The sequence below is a fragment of the Orycteropus afer genome, unplaced genomic scaffold (genome assembly GCF_000298275.1).
Source record: "Orycteropus afer afer isolate SDZICR_OR568_19922 unplaced genomic scaffold, OryAfe1.0 scaffold00410, whole genome shotgun sequence".
In the NCBI taxonomy this organism is placed as follows: domain Eukaryota; kingdom Metazoa; phylum Chordata; class Mammalia; order Tubulidentata; family Orycteropodidae; genus Orycteropus; species Orycteropus afer.
Window position 1 is genome coordinate 1,918,758 of NW_006921997.1, and position 20,201 is coordinate 1,938,958.

General features: G+C 39.5%; 1 protein-coding gene across 1 annotated transcript in view; it reads left to right on the forward strand.

Moving 5' to 3' along the window:
• Positions 1-20,201, forward strand: part of SLC44A1 (solute carrier family 44 member 1) — a 101,713-nt gene that overhangs the window by 51,139 nt on the left and 30,373 nt on the right. Inside the window, exons 5-7 of the mRNA XM_007953760.1 lie at positions 8,903-8,996; positions 17,090-17,259; positions 19,198-19,287. Of these exons, the coding sequence (XP_007951951.1) occupies positions 8,903-8,996; positions 17,090-17,259; positions 19,198-19,287 (354 nt within the window). The remainder of the gene's footprint in view (positions 1-8,902; positions 8,997-17,089; positions 17,260-19,197; positions 19,288-20,201) is intronic.

Genomic DNA, 20,201 nt, shown 5'->3' on the forward strand with positions numbered 1-20,201 from the left:
TATAATTCTTGGTTGGAAATTTTTCTCTTTCAAGGTTTTATCCATCCCATCCCATTGTCTTCTCGTCCGCATGGTTTCTGTTGAGAAATCTGAGCTTAGTCTTATTGGTTGCCCCTTGTAGGTAACTTTTTGTTTTTCCTGTGCTGCTCTCATGATTCTTTCTTTGTCTTTGGTTTTGGTTAAGTTTGATGATGATATGTCTTGGTGATTTTCTTTTGGGGTCTATTCTGTTTGGGGTTTGTTAGACTTCCTGAATGGATATATTCTCATCTTTCATCATACCAGGGAAATTCCCTTCCAACAAATCTTCGACAATTTTCTCTGTGGTTTTATTTATCTCTTCCTGTTCTGGAATTCCGATTACACGTAGGTCATTCTTCTTGATGGTATCCCACATGAACCCTAGCCTTTCTTCATTTTGTTTTCATCTCTTTTCTGATTTATCCCTTTCCAAAGAAGTGCTCAGGTATTTGCTTTCAGTCTCCCTAATTCTATCTTCCATTGATTGACTTATGCTCCTTTGGCCATTCAATGTCTTACCTATTTCTGAAAACTTCGTATTAGTCTTCTGGATTTCTATGTGTAGATTTTGTATCATTTTTAATTTTTTGTTTATTTTGTCATTTTGTTCTTATATTGTCTTTTGAAATTGTTCTAGGATTTTCTCTGTGTTTTCCTTGATCTGTCTCTCAATTCATTAAAGATGCCTAAATACAATTCTTTTGAGTTCTTTATCAGGGAGATCCAATGCTTCATCTTCCTCAGGGTTGTGCTTTGGGTCTGTATCCTGCTCCCTTGTTTCTCCTGCTTTATCTTGCTTCTTTGTGTGGACTGTGATATTCTGTTGTCTCTGAGGCATTGTGACATTTTTGTGTTGATACTTAATTTGTGATAGTATATTGGAGTGACTTGACCAGGCTTTTTGTTTTCTTTGTATGTTATGTACGCAGGCAGGGTATGGTGCTACTCTGTTCGCTTGTTGGCAGCACTTACACACTCACCACCTGTCTCCTTTCCTGTTGTCAGGAATGTCCCTGCTGACCTTGGCAAACAGAGCCTATTTTTAAGTCCCTGGAATCCAAATGAGAATGCTATCACTTTAAAATCCAAAATAGTTGCCACTTGTAAAGATTCAAAAATGGCTGTGCCCTCAGTCACTTTAAATATCCAAAATGGCTGCCGCTTGTAAACATTCAAAATGGCTGCACCCTCAGTCACTCTAAGTACCCAAAAAGGCTGCCACGTGTAAACAATCAAAATGACTGTGTCCTCTGGACAGTGGAAAGTCCGCTCAGGTTGTCCCCCTCCTTGCTGTTTCCCTTCCTAGTCATAGGCCACCAGCGCAGTTGTCCCTGTAGCCCTTGGTGACCAGGGCTGATCTTTAGGTCAAGTCTCAGGTCCCAACACCACTTGGAAATATTCAGGCTATTGGTCCCGTCAGAGTAGCTGACAGTCCACAGCTCTGACCAACTCTGGATTCACTGTTTTCATTCAAGATTTTCCACTAGTTGGTGCCTGTATAGTTCCTTTCAAAGCTCAGGGCTCCAGGATTATCTTCTGTATCTCTGTCAATTGTTTTTTCTTTTCTTTGTTGAAGAGGGTCTGTGTCGCTTGTCTGCATGTTCCTCCATCTTACCGGAAGTCCCTGTACTGTATTATTTTTTTTTTTAATAAATTCAGAGTGTTTTATGACCTGCCACTGGGACCATGTTCCCATTTTGAATAGAGCCATGCATCTCAATTTTCATTGTTTTGCCATTAAGAATTTGAAAGATTATGCGATATATTCTGATCATTTTTGCTGCTTGTGAATACTAATAAATTATTAGGAAGTGCCTTCATTTAGAGTCAATATCAATAGATGATCAGTATATTGCACTCTGCCTTCCCAATCAGGAACAACATAATGTAAACCACAGAGTTAATGTGGATTTTGTTTGGCACAGTCAATAAAAAGATTGGACCCAGTGTCATTTGTAAATGAGTTGAATGGTCAGTCCTGGCAATTGATTGGGTTGTCTCCAAATCAGAGACCAGCAAGTGAATTTTGACTATTTGCAGGGTTAAAATACAGAAAGATCCTTACCTTTGATAGTGTAGGTTAAATTAATTTCAATACATATGTGCCAGAAATAAAAAAGGAGGATACAACCCTTGCCCTTGTGTTTAAGGAACTTTTTAGTGAAAAGTCTAACTTCTCTTTGTCTTGCACAACACCTAGTAGAAATATTGTACATAGATGTTCAAAAATCAATTCACTTATTGAATATTATGTGCTGAGGATGTGCGAAAGTAATTCTGGTGGTGTAGTGGTTTAGGCATTTGACTGCTAGCCAAAAGGTTGATGGTTTGAACCCACCAGCTGCTCCATGGAAGAAAGATGAGGTAGTCTGCTTCTGTAAAGATTTACAGCCTTGGAAACCCAATAAGGTTGCTGGAGTTGGAATGGACTCAGTGGCAGTGAATTTGGTTTGGTTTGGTTTGGAGGATGTGCTGATATTGTTGACACATCATGACACATCATACTAGCTGGTTGATTTCTGTAGCTGGCTGTTCCTTGGGAAGTGCATATATGTCCCTACTGTCCCTACGTGGGTTACTAGAAGTTAAAGTTGAAAATTGCCTTACATTCATCTAGCACATAACGTATAACTTTTTCTAATTAGAAAGAGCCAAATCCAAAAAACCCCACTGCCATCCGGTCGATCTTGACTTACAGGGAACCTGTAGGACAGTGTAGAACTGCCCCATGGGATTTCCAGGCTGTAAATCTTTACAGAAGCAGACTGCCTCATCTTCTTCCCACAGAGCACCTGGTGGGTTAGAACTGCCAACTTTTTGGTTAGCAACCAAATGCCTTAACCACTGCACCACCAGAGGTCCTTTAGCGTGAGAGGTTAAAATCATTGGACTTGACAAGGCAATGTGGATTTGTGTTTTATAATGAGAACTGTTCTGTAGTGAGATATTTTATATTAATTGCAAAATTCTATACTATTTCCTATGGAATCTTTTTCCTCTTAATTTTAATGTATCAGATGGCTGTCGCTGTTAATATCGCTGCCAGTAAGTTAAAAATTTGCAGTAAGAGAAAAATTAGCTCCCAGCATATCAACTCTATGTTTTGTATGTTTGTGTTGTTGTTGTTGTTATGTGCTGTCGAGTCGGCCCCGACTCATAGCGACCCCTCCTTGGGTTTCCGAGGCAGTATCACTACGGAAGTAGGATTGCCCAACCTTCCTTCCGAGGAGTGGCTGGTGGGTTTGAACCGCCAGCCTTCTGGTTAGCAGTCAAGTGCTTTAGCCACTATGCTACCAGAGCTCCTGTATTTTAGACTAGTAGTTCTCAACTGGGAGTGATTTTTCCTTCCCGGGGAAGTTTTACAGTGGCTGGAGTTGTGTTTCATTGCCATAGCTGGGTGGTGGGAGGGGAGACTAATAGCCACTTGTGGATGATGCCAAAGTTGCTGCTAAAGATCCTACAATGCGCAGGGCAGCCCCCTGCAACAGTTATCCAGCCCAAAATGTCATTAGTGCTGAGGTCGACAACCCCTGTTTGATAATATACTTTGTTGTAAATGGTGAAAAGGATGTAAACATAACATTTTACACCAAAATAGAAGATGGAAAGCAGACATTTAATATGTTTAATATATTTAATATGTTTTTCCAAGCAGGATTTATACTTTTGTTGCCATCCATGTACCAGGAGATAGGGGTGTCGGGTGTTTTAAAGATGGAAAGTACTGGTTCTCAGAAACTCACATTCTACAAGTAGAAGACACAAAAACAGAAAGTTGCCAGAGACTGTGCTAACTTAGTAAAGCTGAACAGTGATGAGTGCCTTTGCTTGAAGGGGACTAGAGAAGGCTTGACAGAGGAAGTGAAGTTTGAGCAGTTTATAGCAATTCTGCTCAGTTTAACCCTCACTCAGATGCTAGTCCGAAAAGGACAAGCCCAGCCAGAGGGAATAGCCTGTGAAGAAGCCTCAAAGTGTGCTCAGCACCAAGAATTGCAAATAGATTATTACCTTGGGATAGAGGAGAACAGTTTGAGATGAGGCTAGAGTGTTAGGTAGAGGGTTACTTTTGAGGGCCTTAAATCCAAGGAAGGCGTTCTGGTGGCAAAGTGGTGAAGGCGTTTGGTTACTAATCAGAGAGTTGATGGTTTGAACCTACCAGCCCCTCCACAGGAGAAAGACGAGGCAGTCTGGTTCCATAAAGATTTATGACCTTAGGAATCTTATGGAGCAGTTCAGCTCTGTCCTATAGGGTCGCTATGAGTAAAATCTACTCAGTGGCACTGGGTTTGGTTTTGGTTTTTGAATCCAAGGAGCTTGGACTTTATTCTGAGGGCAGGAGTATGATATGACTAAACTGCATTTTACAAAGGCCATTCTGACAGTTCTGTGTGTGATGGAGATGAGAAACCCTGTGGGAGAGTATTTTAATTAGCCTGATAAGAGAGCTGGAAGGCTTGAGGTAAGGTAACCAAGAAAACAAACCAGTTGCCATGAAGTCATTTCCAACTCATGGTGATACCATGTGTGTCAGAGTAGCACTGGGATCCTTGGGGTTCTAGTGGCTGAGTTTCAGAAGTGGCTGGCCACGGCGTTCTTCTGAAGTGCCTCTGGTTGACCTACACCTCCAACCATCAGTACTGCCAGGGGCACCTGAGACAAGGCAGGAAGGGTCACTTGCCAGACTTGGTATCTTGAATCTCCTGAATGGTATGGGAAGAGGTAGGTAGAGATGATGTAGGATTATTTCCACATTTCATGTTAGGGGTGATGGAGCCATTAATCGGATAGAAAATATATACAGGAGGAGGCTGAGCAGATCTGAAGAGGAGGTGATGGAAAAGATTTTTTCAGACGTCTTTTTGAGGTGTCTGTGGAACATACCACCTTATGGAATAAGCTCCCCTTATGATCACTGGAAACAACATGACAGAAGCATGTGGGCTGAGGAGTAAAGAATCCAATTTCTTAGGCTGCCAGTGATAGTTAGCGAGGCCTTGGAACCCTGTTACTTACATTTTTCATCTGTAATGTTTGTAGCATGGTGATTGAAATGTACCTCTTAGGGAAGTTGTTTTAATGGATATTGAGCTAAAGAATAAATAATTGAATATTAGAAGGCATTTGAAAAATTGTAGTAATTAAACATTCTGGGGGCTATAGCAACCGTTTACCAAGATAAATGTTTATATACCCAAGTGAGGTTCCTAAGATCAGTCATTTTAATGGTTTGTGAATAACACTGGCTGAGCTGCATAGGTTGCTCCAGGTGGGCTTTTAGATAAGTTTTTGGTCTTTGTTTTAGGCTTTTCATGACTCACATAAAGTTGTTACTATTACTATTATTATTATTATTATTACTGTGATTTGGGTGAAAATTTACAGAGCAAATTCACTTTCCATACAGCAGTTCACATACACTTTGTCTCATGACATTGACCACAATTCACCACAATGTAACCGCTCCCCTCCCACTTCCTCGCCATAGTTACCTCTTCCCTGTGTCCATCCCTCAATGCCTCTGCCCCCTGAGCTGTCTCCCTGTGCATAAACAGCCGTTCTTTCTCCCATGATTGTTCTTTCCACAGAGTGTATCTACCTCAGGTAAATGTTCAGCTCATATGCTTGTCTTTTGTTTGGCTGGAAGCCACAGATGTGGGTTCAGTTCCAGACCTGAAGGGCAGCTAGGGACCATAGTCTCAGTGGTTCCACCAGGCTCTATCAGACCAGCAAACCTGGTGCCCCCCCCCCCCTTTTTTTTCCAAATTATTTTGAGTTTTGTTCCACATTGTTTTCCCTCTCTATCCAGGATCTCCTACATAGATCCTCCTCTGAGTGGTTGACAGTGGTAGCCAGGCACCATCTAGTTCTTCTGGTCTCATAGTCATATAGGCTGAGGATCGTAGGGTGTACCAGTCGCTAGCACTAATTCTTTCCATGAATCTTTGGAGTTTTTAATTCTTCTTTGCTCTGGACAAGGAGAGACCCATCGTTGCATCTAGATGGCTGTTTGCAGACTTTTAAGATCCCAGTCTGTACTCGCCAAAGTAGGAGGTGGAACAATGTTTTGTGTAGTATGTTATGCCAATTTAGCTTGATGTCCCTTGTGACTGTGGTCCCAAGCCCACAGGTTCAACTACTCGGTCCCTGTGGGTAGCTGGCTGTGACCAACAAGTGACTACAACCTTGTCCTTTGTCAGGTCTACTATACCCCTGGGAATTTAGATTATCCAGATTCACTTGTAGGACCATTGTCTGCCAGCCCTATACATGGTCTTGGGTACACTCCCCACTTCATAGACATAGCTAATAATTCAGCCTGTCCACCCATCTATCCACCCATATACCCATCCATGTTTGCCTTCACTGACAATGCAGTACTGTATGTGCAAAAGGGTTCATCTTTGTTGTCTGTACCTCCCATGTACCTCTCTATGTCTTCCTCTTCCTCATTGATCACTCATATTTGGTACATTGCCCATCTCTTCACCAGTCAATACTTACCTCTACTTATCTAATCACATGGGTTTTTAATATGCTTTTTGCCTTTGAAGAAAACACTTTATGCCAAAACCTCTCAGGCCAAGCATTGTTTTTACTTTCACTGTAAGAAAATAGATACTACCTTAAAAATGTTCACTGAGAATGTATTAGCTAATAAATACAGAAACCAAAACAACTGTAAAATGTTTGTTGGTACTGTGTTGTTTTATGTTCTTCCTTGAGGTGTCTCTGTGAACCCTTTGAGCAGTGTAGGAAACAGTGTCAAGTTTCTGACGATTGTTACGACTCACACATTGTAAGATCTTTCTCCTTTAATCTACTTAATACAGGATCTATTTATTACTGGCCTGGATCCCAGAATACCATCAGAGATAAGGCTATTATCCTTCCATTGAGTATTATCCTGGGAAAGTATTTATAAAATCGAACTCTGTTGTACCTGCTGACCTCCTTCTTTAAATGAAGAAAGGGTGGGGATGGAGATCCTGTTCACTGAATTCAGATGAAAGGGTGTGTTTGACAGCACAGACAGAAAGTGCTTTTGCTGGAGTCTTTTCTATTGTGCAAATCAGTCCCATCTTGGACTTTGGAAGAAATAAGGTCATAACTGAGATCAGGAAGTGTATGATCAGATTGGGTGCTCTGCGGTTATAGACAGAGTTGCTGTTTTTTTCATTAGCAAAAAAAAAAAAAAAATCCCTAGTTATTTCGGGATTAATCTAAAAATATTTACTTGCCGTCGCTGTCATATTTTCTCTAAAATTGCTATAAATAAAGTCTGGTGGGATTACCTTCAAACATGAGAGACCGTTTAGAAGAGTTAAGTATTCCTAGTCATGCTTAATTTATTTTTAAACTTTAGTCGTTAGAATGTAAAATAATGGTCAAAAACTATGTTAAAGACTCCATCTTCTACTGAGTCTATCGAAGTTGAAGAAGCTTGAAGAGCGGTATGCTGTATCTCTTAACAAATATTTTGTGTTGCAAAATTACTTGAATTATCTTTCTATGAAATAGATGCCACATGTGTTTGTGTAAGTATGCTCTTAAGGCTCATACATTTAAACACTTGGACGTTGGTTGCTGGCTTGGGGACAAGCATTACTGAGTTAAATGCTAGTTTGTGATTTTCTGAAAATTCTTTTGATAAGACAAGATATGAATGACATAAATTCACTTGAAATTTTAGTGTTCCAACAAATCAAGCTATGTTCTTTTTATTTTATGTTCCCTTCCACTTCCTTCCCATATGCTCACATGACTTTTCCGTAATGAATTCAATGTCGAAGTCCTTGTTTTCACTTCACATTATATTTTAAGTTTTTTTCCAGAGTGTACAATGTAAAAATATGTGGTCGCTGTAATACAAATGCAAAGTCTTTCTGTGCTTGTATTCTTTCTTTCTTTAATGGTACAAATTTGTAATCGGATACGAGGTTAAATTAGTCAGACATGATCAGTTTGCATAGTGGAGATGTGATGATAAGTGGTAGGACCTCAGCGAAATTACAAGTGGAGGCTGCAGTTCCTCAGTCAGTGAACCTTGCAGGGATCTAGTTGCTATATGGCACAATTAGACAATTAGTAAAATAAGACATATCAAGGATTTGGTAGACTATATCCACTTGGATTATACATGTTATTTCGGTATATATTAATCATATATTCGGGAAAATGCATGGTTGATTGCATAACCCATTTAGGGTTGAATTTAAACCGTTTGAACTATGTGAAGATGGGAATCACTTCAGTCAGTTTATCTACTTTGTCAAAGTGTTCAGTTTATTTCCAGTTAGGAATATTTCCTGCCTCCTTTTAGATGATAAAACAGTAATGTATTATCTGAATGCATAGATGCCATATGTAGTAATTTAAACTACTGAAGAATAGAAAGGAAAGTGTAGGAAAGACAAGCAGTGTGTGTGGTTGAGACGGGCTGAGTAGCCAAAGACATCTGGGTTTCAGTCCCTTACTTACAAGCTGTGTGATCTTGGGCAGCAAGTTATTTACTTGATTTCTTATCCTCTGTACATTGAACTTGCTGATACCTTATGGAGTTATAGGAAATGACATGATGTACATGCAGCATCTTGTACAGGGCTTGACACATGGCTGATACCCCATAAAGGTATTTTTTATACTTATTACCCTTAATATTATTCGTTAAAATTTGTGTATCACAGATTTACTGGAGATGAATTCATTTTAAGTGATAGAGTACTGATAACACAGACTGAATTAGATACTTTCTAATTGTGTAGTGTTTGAAAGTTATGTATCTTAAGTTACTATTAAAATATAAAATAAAATTAAGATGAATCAGTAAGAGAATTTATTCTGACATTGTTCTGCTGCTAACATGTAGCTTTTCTTTGTACAGGCTCAGCACTGTGTAGTTACAGCCTAAAGCCTTCTGAATACACTACATCTCCAAAAGCTTCTTTCCTCTGCCCCAAACTACCGGTTCCAGCGAGGTAAATTTTACTGTAAACTCTGTTAACTTGTGACTTTTTTACTTTGTAAATAAATGTTAAACAATGTATGTTATTCTGAGAAAGTAGTCACTTCACAATACTGGTAGACCAGGTTCACTAGTTTGACAACAGAATTTTAAAAGTAGCAAAAGAAATAATAACATGCAATTCCTATGGTTTAAAAAAAGAAAACACCTAGGCAAACAACTTTTCTCATTCTCAGATATCTTAAATTTTGGGGGGGCCTCACATTTATTTGTTTATTTTTAATTTTGATGTCACAATTTTTTTTAGTAGTGCTGAAAACTCTGCAGCAAATTCAGAAGCCAAGCCTCACCGTCTCCAGAGATATTTTGAAGTTGATCTTAGTCAAACTCATTGGGATTGCTTATTAATTTACCTTAGAAGCTTAAAAAGCATTGTAGTAGTGATTGTTCATAGTCTTTCAGGTTATATCCTTTAGATACATTTTCTGTATCAGGCCATTTGTTGTATCTTATCCAAGGTCCTAGTCAACAAATGTATTATTAAACAATTACTTTGTGTTAACGAGTACAAAGTTGAAACAAGGTATGTTCTCACAGTAGTTACAACTAATGCAAATTTAAAAATTATAAGTAGATTTTTAAAAAGTAAATGCATTCTCAAACATTGTAGAATATATCCTCAGAGCTCTGGTGGCTAGTGCCTAAGGCATTTGACTGCTAACCAGAAGGCTGACGGTTGAAACCTACCAGCCACTCCTCGGCTGGAAGGAAGGTTAAGCAATCTACTTCTGTAGTGATACAGCTTCAGAAACCCAAGGAGTGGTCGCTATGAGTCGGGTCCGACTCGACGGCACATAACAACAGCATCCTCAAAGTTAAAATGTGTACACTTTGGGGCACGGCTGTTCTTGACAGCCTTAGCGTGTATTGCTTACTATGTGTGGCCTGAGTCATCTTCTCCAGGAGAACTGAGTCATTTTAGCAAGCTGCTGGGTGAAACATTTTGAGAAGCTCGCAACTACTGTCCTTTGCATTGCTTATGGATGTAACGTGTGCTTTGTTAGCTTGAACCTAAAGTTTTCTGTAGAAGGAGGACAGAGCTGTTAAGTGGATCTCCAGTTCTTCTAGTCTTTGTCAAGCTGTTAATGAAAATGGAAACTTAAAGCATATAGACGTAGAAATAAAGGGACTATTTTAAAAGATGTTAATCAAGAGAAACCTACAAATTATAGCCTTAGACCAGCAGGTAAGGAGAGTACATTCGTGAAAACTGAGAACATCTGGGATGATGTGACAGTAGGAAAGGAAGTACTTTGAATCGTCATTGGAGAAAGATGATCAATTATAGAAACAAGTGAAGTTCTGTGCCTTATCTACACACTAATACCCATTCAAAATGCTCTGTATTTTGAGTATAGAGTCACTCTTTCAAGGCCAAAAACATATAAAAAGATAACCAAAAAGCCTTCATGTAAGAATGAGGTTGTTATGAGACTGTATAATACTGAAGGGGGTGGAGCAGGGAAGGGAGGGTGGTTTCGAACCATAGATCCTCCCTGGCCTATGACTCCACATGAAAGACTGTCTGCCCCAGGTTGTCTTGGGTGTTCCAGCTTGGGCTGCACGCACACACATACATATCTCACATATAGCAGCCTACAGCATTCACTTAGAGAACAAGGCATAGTATTAGCGATGTGGGCTTTAGAGATGAAAGACCTTCTAACAAGGTAGTCTGATAACACGTAAATTCAGTATGCAAGCTGAACTGATACCATCTGGAAACCAACACTCTATACACTTTAAAACTATCTTCATGTTTTACTTAGTTTAGAGCCTCACAATCTAAGTATCCCACTCCTTTTGTCTGAACTAAACCTGTTGGGAAGAAACAGCTGACAGAAGGAAGGCAGATCAGGGCCTTGGAGATACCAGAGAACAAGAGTAAATGTGTTTCAATGAAGTCTTTGGGCCCAGTCCCATTCCACACATTGCACTAGACACCAGGGCTCCAAAGATGAGTAAGACCTGGACTCTACCCTTAAGAAACTCATAGTCTGGAAGGGACTATTTTATGGTAGCTTTTTTTTTTTTTTCCCCAAATTCACCAAAAGACTAGCACTAGACAAAATATAGTGGCCTCTGATGTCTTTCACATCTCTTTTGCTGTCTTCTTAGGGGTACCCTATGGGACCAAAAGAGTGTGCACTTTGAGTTCAGATAGACCTGGGGTGAATTCTGCGTCTGTTGTCATCTAGAACCAAGTCTCTCAACTTCTTGATAAATGGAGTTTCCTCATCTGTAAAATAGGAATAATAACACTTTCCCCATGGAATTGTAAGAATTAAATTAGATAATGTGTGTAGGGGAGCTCTGGTAGCATAGTGGCTAAGACACTTGCCTGCTAACCAGACGGCTGGCGGTTCAAACCCACCAGCCACTCCTCGGAAGGAAGGTTGGGCAATCCTACTTCTGTAGTGATACTGCCTCAGAAACCCAAGGAGGGGTCACTATGAGTCGGGGCCGACTCGACGGCACATAACAACAACAACAACAACAATGTGTGTATAAGATTCATTATTGTTCTTGGCCCTTGGCTTATTTCTGTCAATTTAAAGAGCCTTCTCCTTTCCTCAAGGAGCTCTGGTAGCATTGTGGTTAAAGCATTGGGCTGCTAACCAAAGGTTGGTTGTTCAAACTCACCAGGTTCTCTGTGGCAGAAAGATGTGGCAGACTGTTTCTGAAAAGATTACAGCCTTGGAAACCCTATGAGGCAGTTCTACTCTGTCCTATAAGGTTGCTGTGAGTCAGGAATGACTCAATGGCAGTGGGTTTTCCTTCCCTCCAACCTTCCTGGGCACCTGAGGACCTCCTGTGGCTAAAAGCAATACCTGTTTTAGAGGAAAGTTGTCATAATCTACTTTTCAGTAAAATGCTAGTGATACCTAATAGCCATACAGTTTATATTCTTAGGAGCTTTTGAATTTTAAAACCAAATGCCTAGAAAGAGCAGCATTTATAATGAAATGCATACCTGTTCATTGGTGAACTGCTAAGCATGACAGAACAGGGGAATAGCTAGCCCATATCTTATAGTGGAGGGAGTTCTGGTGGTGGTGTAGTGAAGGCATTGGGCTGCTAACCAAAAGATTGTCAATTCGAAGTCACCAGCTGCTATGCGGGAGAAAGTTGAGGCAGTCTTCTTACATAAAGATTTACAGCTTTGGAAACCCCATGAGGGTTGCAAGGAGCTCTGGTAGTGTAGTGCCTAAGGCATTTGACTGCTAACCAGAAGGCTGGTGGTTCAAACCCACCAGCGACTCCTTGGAAGGAGGATTGGGCAATCTACTTCTGTAGTGATACCGTCTCAGACACCCAAGGAGGGGTCGACTATGAGTCAGATCCACCTGGATGGCAGTGAGTATGAGGGTTGCTATGAGTCAGAATTGACTTGATGGCAGCAGGGTGATTTTTTTCCATATCTTCCAATGGTGACACTTACATACACCCAGAGGAGCAGTAAGAGTGGAGGCAGATTACATATATCCAGTTTATTCATAACACATTTAGTTGAGCACCTTAGATGCCAGAAAGAACGGGTTCCAGGGAATTAATGACAATATGGGGCAAGAAACTAGCAGCCAAGAAAAAAATGTTATCTACTCATATTTTTAAAATTGGAGGATTCAAGATAAATTAACATTTCTAAACCATTTGCTGCATACCAGTCACCATACTACATTTTTAATAGGTATTATCTAACTTAATCCTCACAACAACCTGTAATGATATTATTATTCCTAATTTGTAGATGAGGGAATAGAAAGTAAGACATTAAATGAGTTACCCAAGGCCACACAAATTGTTGGGAATCAGAATTTGAATCCAGCATCTTATAGAGTCTCTAAACCATACTTAGCTCTTTAAGAAAAAGAAAAGAAAAGAACGAGAGAGAAAAAAAGCAAGGGAAATTGCTCTGCTGCCCTTAGCCTGTTGGCTCAGATATTTCCTGCCTTTAGTGTGCTGCAGATCTGTTACCATAACCCTTTATTGTTGGTACTGCTTATTTACAACCTCAAGTTACAGTGTAATTGTGTGAGATGGAAATTCCTGCCTTCTCTCCCGTGAAGGTGTATGGACAAGAGATACTAGATACCGTCCTTTAGGGAGGTCATTAATTAACTGTGGTAACTGGACTTAAGGCCAATGGACAGTATGTTTGCCAAGATAAGATACGATTTTCCTTTGAACAGCTGATTTTAGACATCTTTAAAGGACTCATTATGAATTCATTTTGTTCTTGTTGACTAGTGTTTCAGTAATGTGAAACAGCATCAGGCTTTGAATGGGACTCCATTGACTTCTTAAAGACTCAATATTCTGTGGGCTTCAAAATGTATAAAAGCATAGTATTAATAGCGTTCTTTATCCTTGGCCCTTAATTAAGAAGCACAGAATGTGTTCATTTAGGTCAGACTGAAGTAGAACTGATCTCATCTGCCAGGTTCTCAGAAGTATTATTTTCTCAAAGAGGGATCTAAAACCAGTTAACTCATCTCATTTAAAACTCATTCAACCACATGGGATTTAAATGATAAAATATAAGATAGACCATTGGAATGCATGATTACTTAGGTTTTTCTTTTTAGTAGGAAAATAATCGCAGTGTCAGTAAAAACCATGGTTGATTGGACTGTTTGTTTGGGAGAAGTATTGATGAGAAAAGAAATGACAGAATAATCTAGTGCTTTTGATTTTAAACTAGGTATTTCATTTCACTTTTTAAATGTCCGAATGTTATCTCCTCTTTTAGATTTGCCTGCTGTTTCTGTTAGTCATTACCATAGGAGCAGATTGACCATCAGCTAGACCATGCAGTTAATCAGCTTGTGTTAATTTTAACCTTCTGATTGAGAGCCGTCAGGTTTTTAACTGACATAGATTAAATTATAGGGAGAGGGACTGTTATTTGCTCCAGTTCTTGGAAGGACACTTTTAAAACCACTCTTTTTGTTCTACCAAATGTTCGTATATAGTCTGAAAATGACTTGGAAGGGGAGGTTGAGAGCAGCTATTACTTAGAATTTTGCCCTAAAGAAAAATAAATCATTAGAATTTTGAGGAAGGATTTTTAATCCTTCCCTTTCTTCATTCTAAGGAGCTCTGGTGGTGAAAGCATTTGACTGCTAACCAGAAGGTTGGGGGTTCAAACCCACCAGCCACTCTGTGGAAGGAAGACTGAACAATCTGCTTCTGTGAAGATTTACTGCCTCGGGAACCCAAAGAGGGTTGCTGTGAGTCAGAATTGGCTCAATGGCAGAGTTTGGGTTTTTTTTTTTTTTTTTTAATCCACATTGTAAGCCTGAAAAACAGAAAAACGCTAAAGATACTGTGATGCTGCCCCTGTGTAATTTAGAATCATTGATTTATAAGTGAGATCTTTTTTATTATTGCCAAGATACGAAGAGATTCACGGGTTAATTGTCCTTCTACTCTTTCAGTGACAGATGGAGAAACTGAGGTAGAAAGGGGGCATGGCACGCGGCTATGCAGTGGGAGGATCACCCGGGACTTCGGACCCCACGTTGCTTTTCTTTCCCTTTATCACAGGCTCTACTTGCTTTTAGAAAGGACATTTCCCTTTGAGTATAAAAATATACCAGCTTCCTGTTAGGATAGGAGAGATGTGGGTGGCATCTCTGTGGACAGAGGATAAAGTTCACCACCCATTACATGACAGAGGAGAGGAAAGAGAAGAGAAGAACATTGGAAGAACAGGGCCAAGAAATTGGTGGGTGTTAGAAACAAGAATAAGATACCAGTATCCTTAGAATGGATATATTTTATGTTCAAGCCTGGAGTCAAGTGAGTTAAAAGAGATGATAGAATAATGAATAAAGAGAAGGGAGGTATAGCTAATCCTGGACCAGAGAGGACTTCAGTTCTGAAGGATGGAGAACCAGGCTTTAGTTATAAATAGGATTAGAAAAGTCCTAAGTCAGGGACATTAACCTGGCAGGGACAGTGTCTAGACAGCATCAGGAGAGAAACAGTTTGTAGGTTACCCCAAAGTTGTCAGTTCTAAGGTTTCTGTCCCAAATCAGCCTCCATTGAGTTAGGAACTCAGAGTTAATCTTTTTTGACTCTTGTGATATTTCTAACCAGAGCTACTTGTACTGATAGTATCCTATTAATTTATCTTTTGTCTGCCTGTAATTCAAACATTACCCAGAACGCTCTGACTTTCTGCCATTTCTGATAAAATACTGAATCTGGTGACATTAACTTTGGTGACACTGTTTTGGAGGACTACACAAGCACACACACAGGTGCACCCAAAGGCAAACCTTTTAATACATACTCATGTCATATTGTCACATCACCTTTTTGGACGTATTTTACTGAAGCATAACTGAGGTAAGGCTACACCTTTAAAATACATGATTTTATTGTACCATGAAGTAGAGCAGCATAGAAACACTGCTTATTATTACTCCCAGTGGTGCTCATTCACAGACATGCAAGAAAAAAACTATTCTTAGTTGAAAAGAAATAGTGCTTTTTGAGGAAGGAGACAAAGATAGTGTTTTGCTTCAGGTCATCCAGACTCTCTTTGCTGAGCTTGGAAACCTGGGAATTTGATGTCCCACCATATACTCTTTTGTACTTACTGGATCAAAATACGGTGGCAACCAGTAATGAGAAGAGAGTTGTATCATTTAGTCGAAAATGCTGTTAGAGCTGTGACTGATAGTCTTACAAACAATTCCGAAAATACAGGATTCTTGTTAGTGATGGTTACGCTTTAACTTAATGTGCATGTGAGTGTATATAGCACACACATGTGGGCTTGCTTGAAACCCAAACACATCACATTGAAGGCATAGTTACAGTTCCATGTTTAAAAATCTTTCATTGATGAGATATCTTCTCAGAAGTTGAATGTCTAACAAACCTGATTTATGTCACAGTTCACATACAGTAATATCTCTTCACAAGTAAAAGATATAGTCAATAAAAACCTGATAGGGCCAGTTACATAACTGATTATTTTTATCTTATTTCTTTTGACTCAAACAATCTTGTAGTACTAATAACATATGGGAAAACAGTCCAGAAATCCGTGTCCCTAGCAAATTAGATACTTTTCACTTTTTTTTTTTATATATGTTCTTTTCTATTCTCATTCATACATAATACATTTTTCTTGTGGAGGTGTAATCATCACACTAGATTTAAATTTTTGTTCCTTTATTTCCTTGTACTATTATGTTATAAGGAGCTATGGTGGTACAGTGCCTAAGGTATTTGACCGCTAACCAGAAGGCTGGCAGTTCAAACCCACCAGCCACTCCTCAGAAGGAAGGTTGGGCAATCTACTTCCATAGTGATATCACCTCGGAAACCCGAGGAGGGGTTGCTGTGAGTTGGGTCCTACTCAACAGCAGTGAGTTCATTATGTCGTGTTTCCAGACCGATAGATTCGTATTCTTGGTTATTGTTTTTAAATAGCTGCATACAAATGCTGTATGGTGATGTCTCAGCATGACACACATGTAGGAGAAATACTCAGTTCATGCCCTAAACACCTTGACTCTTAGGTTTTGTGTACTGTTCTCATAGAGGAAGTACTCTAGTAACGGTGGCACATTTCAAGCCAAAGCATGTCTGTTTTTTATTTTTAAATTGCTTATGGCAAAAAGTCATTTTCCATTCAATAAAGTATATGTTTGTAAGTTTTGTCATCTGCCCCTTGATTGATAGATGTGTAGGCTGAGGAGTTTAAGTGTTTGGTTTTGCTTTCATTGGTTTTATGTATGTGTGTGTGTGCATGTGTGCGTGTTGTGTGTGTGCTCAGAAGGGGAGGGCAATGTCTTCTGTTGGAACATGCACTCCACCCTCTTGGTAAGGCTTGTGGGAAGGTTTGCATCACTGCCCATTACCGTCATCTTCATAGCAGTTGACTCACAGCTCTTAGCTCCCATAACGATGTGTGGAGGGTGGAGTGTATTGCAGCCATATTCACCTCTCATTTGTGTGTTTGATGTGGCATTTATACTAAGTAGGAGTAATTTTTTTTCTGATTTTTTTTTCTTGTGTCACCAGTGCACCTATTCCATTCTTCCATCGCTGTGCTCCTGTGAACATTTCCTGCTATGCCAAGTTTGCAGAGGCCCTGATCACCTTTGTCAGTGACAATAGTGTCTTACACAGGCTGATTAGTGGAGTAATGACCAGCAAAGAAATTATATTGGGACTTTGCTTGTTATCACTAGGTAATTGTTTTTCTCATTATTAGCTATTGCATAGTACTGCAGCAAAAGACTGTTCTGTCTTTAGCCAAAATATGCATACAACTGGGAATACTTGTAAAATGTCTAACTTCCCAAAGTCAAAATCACCGTTTCAGATTATATAGTTATAAATGTGTGCATATATAAGTATATATATCTGAAACTCATTTCCCTTCTTTTGCTTTCCTTGGAGAAAACTGGGTGTTTTCCCAAACTTTGGTAACAAAGTCTACCTATGACCTACTTTAATATGATAGCTAGAGGCTTTGAATGAATCAACAGCCTTCTGCTTTTAGTTATTCCAAAGGACATATTTGCTTATAAAAGAGACTATATATTTTCTTATAATTCCCATCTAAGAACATAGATTTCTGAGAGATGACATTTGAAGGATGTACTTTTTCCCCCCCCCCCATTGCTACAGTTCATTGTATCACTCTATTGCTGGAAAATTAGGAAAAATCCACTTTGTTAGCCATTGAATTTTCAGGTCAACAAACAGATAAAACTTCAGTTTTGAGAAGTAAACTCCCTGTATCATCCTAGAACGGTATGTAGCCATATCAGAATTTATAGACCTTCTTAGTTGGGAGAAGTAAACTGTGCTGAGGACCCAGCACCTATTTTATTAAATGAAATGAGTGTTTATGCCGATTGATAGCAGTGACACTCAGTGAGGAGACTGAAGCTGCGTCTCTGTCTTCCTGGCATCAGAGGGCATTTTCTTCTGCTTCAGTAGTGCTTGACTCAGTTGAAATAATGCTTCCATAGGAAAATCTTTCTGTGATATTTGAAAGGCTCCCCTCTGTTTTTGGTTCCTGTACATTTATTGCAAAAGTGAGCACCTTAATAATGCCACCTCGACACAGTCTCAGTCATGTATTTGACTTTGCAAATGGCCCAGAGGTTTTTGACTATTAGTCTAGCTTTATATAAAAATTATTTGGTTTCTGAAATAGCTGAACACTGTAACCAAAAAAACTCCCAACCTTAAAAGTAGTGATAGTAATGTAGTCAGGCCATTGGTTTTCCAATTTCTTAATTAGAATGGTCTCTTTAGAGCCTTAAGAATGTAATATAAACCCAAAAGATCCTTGTTTATTTGTTTGTGAAATGGGCCTTTAGATAATTAAAAATGAGCAAATTATGATTTCAGAAATGTATTTCCTCATGCCAGGGGTAAGCTCCTCCTCCTTTTCTTTTGCTTGGAGATTTTCACTCTTAGCATATTGACATTTAGCTTGGGATAGGTAGAGGAGTTACCTAAATTAACTCAAACTAAGCTTCACTCCTTTGTAAAGGAAGGGGTTTCAGTCAGGAGCCCTGGCCCCACTTGAGAAATTCAGAGGAATTTTGGCCTCAGTGAGTTTTAGGATCTTAATCCATAGTGTCAGGCCATCCCTTGGTGTTCTAGTAGAGAAACAACCAGAAAAGAGATAGAAAGCCATCTAGTTTGTGGGCTCCTGGAATGCGTAGATCACTTGGGGAAGTATAGCACCTAATTGAATTGCCCTCTGTCTACCTGTGAGATTTTTCTGTCACCACCATGACATGTCATTATCTACACTTTGTGTGTGGGCATGTGTGTTTGCATGTTAGTGCTGCTGTCTCTCATGGTGGATCCACAACAGTCCTGTGCTGTGTTTGAGTCACCGTGTGCATTTGCATGGATTCTTTTCAGTCAATTTATAGACCCACACAGTTAGATGTCTTTGGTTTCGAGTGATGCTGTTCAAGTGGTACGATGAGCAAAGTCAAAATGCAAAAGCAACCAGTTTCTTTTCATACCTAAATTGTGGTCATGAACTACCCAATGACAACGAATTATTTCCCTGGGGAAAAACAGTGGAAAGTGGTTTTCTTTGTGTTTTCCTGTGTCTACATAATATTCTCTGTGTTCTCTGTTTATCCTCCCTGCAGTTCTGTCCATGATTTTGATGGTGATAATCAGGTACATATCAAGAGTACTTGTCTGGATCTTAACAATTCTGCTCATACTGGGCTCACTTGGTAAGTTGCTTATTTCTTTGTTTTTTCAGTAATTAGAATGGAAAGTTAATGTTAGCTTTTAATACTACCTCAGTTCAGAACTACTTTGATTATCTTAAGTGCTTTTTCTTTTAGAAGACTTGTGAATTACCTTTCTGAAACTGTAAAAAGACTGGGAAGTACGTTACATTGGAGTTATGTAGTTTGCTGTGAGATCACTGAACCAAACCAAACTCTCTACTGTCGAGTCAGTTCAGACTCATACCAACCCCCTTTGGGCTTCTGAGATATTAAATCCTCATGGAAGTAGATTGCCCCATCTTCCTTCTGCAGAGTAGCTGGTGTGTTTGAACCACCAGCCTTCTGGTTAGCAGTCAAATGGCTTAGGCACGATGCCACCAGACCTCCACATCAAGTAAAATGAGCAGCTCTTGGCATTTGGAATAAAAGCTAGTGGAGATATTTTTCAGTGGCGCTCTGGTGGTGTAGTGCCTAAGGCATTTGACTAATAACCAGAAGGCTGGAGGTTCAAACCCATGATCCACTCCTTGGAAGGAAAGTTGGGCAATCTACTTGCGTAGAGAAACCTCCTCAGAAACTCAAGGAGGGGTCGCTATGAGTCAAATCATCTTGACAGCAGTGAGTTTGGGGTTTTTTTTTTTTTTTTTGGTTTACCTTATTTTTCTGTCAGTATCAGTTCTGGAGGAAGAGCTCTAGAGAAAATAAAACAGTTGAGGCTCTGTTCTGCTTCTTTCTGCTCTTGATTTTGGCTCGATTCTTCCAGTGCTGCCAGCTTGGCAACTAACTAAAGGGACCCTTGCCTGTAATCTTGCCCTTTTTAAAGCCTGAGTCATCATTGTAAGTTGTCGATGTTTTTTTTGATTGAAAACTTTTTTGTATGATAATTACATGTATGTGTTTAAAAATTATCCATT